At 37.8% G+C, this 6,000-nt stretch overlaps 1 protein-coding gene across 4 annotated transcripts in view; it reads left to right on the forward strand.

The window, feature by feature from the left end:
• Positions 1-5,644, forward strand: part of LOC105476709 (myotubularin related protein 8) — a 116,575-nt gene extending 110,931 nt beyond the window's left edge. For 3 of the 4 annotated variants that reach the window (XM_011732891.3, XM_011732889.3, XM_024791229.2), the window contains one exon: positions 805-5,644. In XM_011732891.3, coding sequence (XP_011731193.2) covers positions 805-1,329 — 525 coding nt within the window. In that variant the 3' untranslated portion in view covers positions 1,330-5,644. Of the gene's footprint in view, positions 1-800 lie in introns of all 4 variants that reach the window. The other variant, XM_011732892.3, reaches the window with a different exon arrangement.
• Positions 5,645-6,000: the final 356 nt, after the last annotated feature.

Consider the following 6,000-nt stretch of genomic DNA (forward strand, 5'->3'; position numbering starts at 1 on the left):
AGAGCAGAAAAACAAAAATGGCTGATAGTATCACCCAGATAACCCTGTTTACTTTTTTTAAAAGACAATATAAGTGTAAAGTTAGAAAATACAGAATATAATAAGGTACAAAATGAAAATTTAAAAGACTCCCCCCATCACCTTCAGAAAAATGTATGCATTTTTCTGAAGAGAAGGTCCATAATTTTCATCACGTTTTCAATGGGGACTTATGACCCCAAAGAATCACTGTTGTAAAGTATCAGTGAATCATTATATTATCTCTGGAAGTGAAAATATCTGTTAGAGGTAGCATGAGGTAGATGACAGGTCATAGACTTTGGCATTAGGTAGATGCAGGGTCAGATCCTAGTTGTTTACTTCGTACATGTGCAAATTTGGGTGACTTACTTAACTTCTCTGAGCCTCAGTTTCTTCATCTGTCAAATATAGCTAATACCTAAACTAATAGGTTTATTATAAGGATAAACGGAAATACTGTGTGTAAAGTGCCTAGCACATAGAAGTATTCAATAAATATTAGTGATCTATTCCCCCGCCCTCTCCCCATCCCATGAACAAAATTGCACTTATCATAAAAGAGGACTTTTATAGATATAAGACCTTTGAGATTCTTCAATGGTAGGGCTTCTAAAGTACTATGGCATGTGATGAGGGAAAGATGTTGTGGGGGAGGGGTCGAGCAAAAGGTCATTTGCTACCATTATAAGTGACAGCAATAGGATCTCTGCAGATCAAGGTGATGTTTGCCTAGTTTTTCTCCTGTTTCTAATTCTTCTTAACCCTTTCTTGCTCCTGAGGCAGAAACTAAAAGCCCGTGATGAGCCACCAGAAGAGATCTGTACCTGCACTCAATTAGGAAACTTATTATCCCAGCATCTGGGAAGTCCTTTGACCAATCCTCTTGGCTTCATGGGTATCGATGGAGACCTGAATACCTTGATGGAGAATGGCACCCTCTCCAGGGAAGGAGGCCTCCGAGCTCAGATGGATCAAGTAAAAAGCCAGTGTGCAGACCTCCACCATAACCATTGTGAGATTGTGAGCAGCCTTAGGGCCATAAATATCTCTGGGGATGTGGGCATCTCTGGAGGGACAGGCATCTCTGAGGCCATGGGCATCTCTGGAGACATGAGCACCTTCGAGACTATGGGCTTCTCCGAAGACTTAGGAATCTGTGGGGCCATGGATATCTCTGAGGCCACTGACATATCTGGAAACATGGGTATTTCTGAGGCCAGGGGTTTCTCTGGGGACATGGGCATCTTGGGGGACACAGGCATCTCCAAGGCCAGCACCAAGGAGGCAGACTACTCCAAGCATCAGTGAGTTAGTTACTCATCTTCCATGCTAGGTATGCCTACAGCAGCTACAATGATTCTTGTCCCAGAGAGGGCTATGCTGCTTTTCCAATTGGTTTAAGTGAGCGAAGCCAAGGCATCCCTCTCCCCACTTAAGTCTGGAAGGGAATTACTTTACTGATTAAGTGACCAATATGTTCATATTAAGCAGTACAGAGTGTAGGCAAGAGAAAGAATATGTTATTGTTCTAAAATGGGATTTAACTATAGAAATGTTGCCTCTCAGGTGAGACACATATTAAGCTGGTTCTACTGTCTGTTTTCCTTAATGATCGACCGCCCCTATTTTCTATCCTAACTGCTGTAATGTGAGAGTGAAGTGGAAATATTGTCACAGTGGTCAATAATGACCCTTTTGAGGGTATGGAGAGATGGTATACAGCAGGTAACTGAATTGCAGAATATATTAAAAGAAAATCTTACTTTCAGGTATGCTTAGTCATGGGATATTAGCTAACATTATTGCCAATGGAGACATATAATGTTTTCCTGAAAAGGAAATTAAAATGATGCTTAATTGTTAGCATGAGTGCATGAGTGCTTGGTGGTTTGAAATATATAAGGAAAGTTTTCTTAAGTTACAACACATGCTTTCCCCAACCCACACGCCAGCTAGGTCTTGTTATAATACTTAGCCAATTCCCTTTTTCATAGATAGTCCATAGGTAAACTTGAATCCACTAAAATTATAAATTTCAAATTAATGGGGTTTGAATTAGTAACATTAATTGCATCAGTTCAGGAAGTAACTGAAAATCTCAGTGCTTCAGACTCAGACTGAGACATGGTCTGTGTGCCCATCTGGTTTTGTGGAAAATAGGACCCTTTTTAGGTCTTTTTATGAAGACAAATGGTTTTGCTTATCTAGATATCTCATGAGGTTTGTGGATTTTTTAGACACAATTGGCACTACTTTTAAATCTGGTAGGTTTATCACCTTGTGCTAATGTACAGTTTTGAAAAAAGTCCATTCTGATAGCAGATCCAGATACTCCTGGGGAAAGGGATGTATTTGTATTTAAACACCAGCTTTTCTCCTAGGGGTTGATATGCTTGATGGGTTTTTCATCTGTCCTATTGGATATTCAGTCATGATTTTGCTACTTCCACATACTGAGAGTAGGATAGGCCTCAGTCAGTTTAGATCATGCTCTGTATATTCTCAGCAATTCCAGAACTCTTAATACCAACAGAATCCAGGTCCTCACCCAAAATGTCTGTTCCAAATACTCTATATTTGGCTTAAGCTAAAAAATTAGATGACTTAAAGAGGCATCCCTTGATTATCACATCCAGTTGTGCACGTAGAAATATCTAAAGGATTACCTCATTAGGTGCTTTTCTTTGAGAGAAAGAGGAACCTTTTAAGGGTTTAATTTAAATGTAGGAGAGGAGTGCCAGGATAGCTCCTTGATTTCTTATCCCTAGCTAAACTGTAGACCCAAAATATCCTCTTTAGTGGAAGAACTCTAAATCATCTTGGTTGTCTTTTTTTATATGTAAACAGGAGTCATTTTTCTATTTAATTCCTCTTGGTAAATTTTTAATTTTTTGTTTTTAAAGAACTCTTAATTTATTTGGGTCTTCCCCATTAATAAATAAAGGCCATATTTTACTTACATGTTCTTGATAGCTACCTTGATCCTATAATTTTAAAGCATCAAGATTATTTCCTTTTTTTATCTCGCTGGTCCTCCTCTTTCCATGATTTAGTCCTTGCTTTATATAACCTAAATCATCAGATGTTGCCAGTTGTCATTTGACTTCTTTTGGAAAAAAAAAAATGGGGTTTGTGCACACCGTTTTGATCTGGAGGCTACATCTACTCCTGGCTTTGTGAAGGAAGTTGCCAAAAAGGATGACGGTACCAATCTGCCACCAGTGAGCCATTCTGGATCTTGCTCCCAGATCTTTCTCCCATATCTCAATCTGCATTTTGCAGTTTATTAATTAGCATGATGTTCTGGATAGAGTGTGTTTTCAGAGAAGAAAGTAAAAAGGTAAATGACAAGATGTAGTAGTTTTTGCAAATTCTATAAAAGACTGAAGAGTCTTGATTTATTCCTAAAGATCTGTACAGGTACATTACATAGTACCTAATCTTATTTCTTAGATCAAAAACAAAATTAATCAATAGTGAAAGGAAGGTCTTTTCAATATAATTCTATACTAGAAGTAGTAAACCACAACTCTGGTATTTCCAAAGGTGAAAACAGCATTTTTAAAAGACTGGATTATTTTGTTAATTATCTAAGGCCATGGGATTGATTTCAGTCTCAAAATCTGTGAGGCCAGTTTGTTTGGTCTTTGATATATTTATTCCCTAACATGCCACATTATTACTTACATATAAAATATACAGAACTTAAAAAAAAAAGACTGCATGAAAATCACCTATTTATTCTCAACACAAAACACCTTTTGGTTTTACAGTTGGATTTAAAAATCTGAGAAGAGCCTGGCCGCAAAGGAAGAAAGAGAAACAGGAGAACCTAGGCCAAGCGTGGTAGCTCACGCCTGTAATCCCAGCATTTTGGGAGGCCGAGGCGGGTGGATCACCTGAGGTCAGGAGTTGGAGACCAGCTTGGCCAACATGGTGAAACCTTGTCTCTATTAAAATATAAAAATTAGCCAGGCGTGGTGGTGGGTGCCCGTAATCCCAGCCACTTAGGAGGCTGAGGCACAAGAAGCGCTGAACCCCAGAGGCGGAGGTTGCAGTGAGTCGAGACCACGCTACTGCACTCCAGCCTGGGTGACAGGAGCAAAACTCTATCACACACACACACACACACACACACACACACACACACACAAAAGAAACAAGAGAACCTAAATCTTCTCTAAGACCTCTCTCACTGCTAAGACTGTTTCCTCATCATAGTCACTGATCACTGAAAGACCGTCTAAAATAATGGTGCCTGAGGGTTCACACCCTTGTCATTCATCTTCTCACTTCAGTCCATGCTTTTTTACCTATGTCCCATCTGCAAAGTAATCCTAAAAGATATATATATACAGGCTGTTGTTAAACCAGGAGTATAAGTCACCTTTTTATAAAGTTAACCTAAGACTTTTCAATGCCGAAGAGGGAGCTATAGTGTTGGAAAGGTAGCATATTTCCAAAGCCATTTCAGAAAATCAATCTTGGCCTAAGTTAGAGTGAACTATTCCATTCTCTCTCTGCGTAAGTTAGAGTGAACTATTCCATTCTTTCTCTGCTATACCCATGATACCCCATCCTAACCCAGACACCTAGCTAATTTTGTTTTCCTGATGTGAAAAATACTCTAATTCAAAAAATAACCCTCCATCAACTTTCAAAGACAACATAGAAGAAAGTAGGCAGGTTTTATCTATTATTTATACCTTTCTAAATCCAAATTAGATTTGATCTGGCTTCATCAAAACCAATAAAAATATAAAAGAACCATTAAAATAAGAATTAATACAAGTAACAGTTGGGTAAAATATGTGTTCCAGAAAAATTAAGGTAAAGATGATTGCTGCAATTGCAGTTAATATTAGAAAATAAGACAAAAGAAGAAATGTAAGGAGTTACATGGATTGCATTACTTAAGACAAGGTTTGTACCAGCTCGTTAGAAAAAAAAAGTTTTAAGGTATTGTCTTTCAACAATTCTTATATCTTAATATTCTTGACATCCGATTATCTAGTAAGCAGTTATATGTCACAGTTGTTTTATGCAATGTTTTCCATATGGCTGTACCTTTACCATTAAACTTCAAAATTCAACAACAGAGTATTAAGTCATGCAGTGAGAAGGCCGTAACTTGGGATCTGTAGCTTTCCAGTGATCTAATTTAATACATGGAACAAGTTGATATAGTCTTGATAATTACTTTAGCCCTCAGGTGATTGGTCCTTGGCTAATTAGTTGTCTTAGAAGGTTGGGTAACTTCAGCTGGAGAGGAATATTTGAGAGGCAGGTCATTGTTGAAGACCTGAATGGCAAAAGAGAGTTGGAAAAGTCATTTCTCCCACAGTGACAAAATCCGAAAATTTTTAATATGTTCCAATAATACCAGCTACTACTCTACACTTTCCCCAGGAATGAGATTGGAAATTTATGGATTCAGATGCTGTACTTTTAGATGTTCTGCAGTGGTTTGGTTGGAACAAGAGATGAGACATTAGAAAATGTTACCTGAACTATGTATTAGGGAAAAGATTTTGTTTATCCATATCTTTTGTTTCCCTTTGCCATGAAAACTCTATCTAAATAAAACCTGTTCACCACGGAAAAAAAAAAAAAAGAAGAAGAACAAAGCGTTCAAGATAGGAAAATAAATAAATAAATAAATAAATAAATAAATAAATAAATAAATAAAAATCTGAGAAGAAAAAGATGGAATCCAGGTATTTATACACTATTAAAAGCAGATTAGCTATCTATAGGTAGGAGCCCAGCAATAGTGAGGAGACTCTTGAAGGTAAGTTGCCAGGAGTACTAGAAAAGATGATCTATTAATGGCTTTCACTTCATACTCTGATATAGCACCTATCCTGTGAAAGAAATGTGACTCCCTTCCCCCACTGTCCTACCTTTCCAGTTCCCCAAGCAGAAATTCCATTCTCATGTGACTACTCTACTTAAATAGGAAGGCATTTAACCACCTGC

Source organism: Macaca nemestrina, chromosome X, assembly GCF_043159975.1.
Source record: "Macaca nemestrina isolate mMacNem1 chromosome X, mMacNem.hap1, whole genome shotgun sequence".
Classification (NCBI taxonomy): Eukaryota; Metazoa; Chordata; class Mammalia; order Primates; family Cercopithecidae; genus Macaca; species Macaca nemestrina.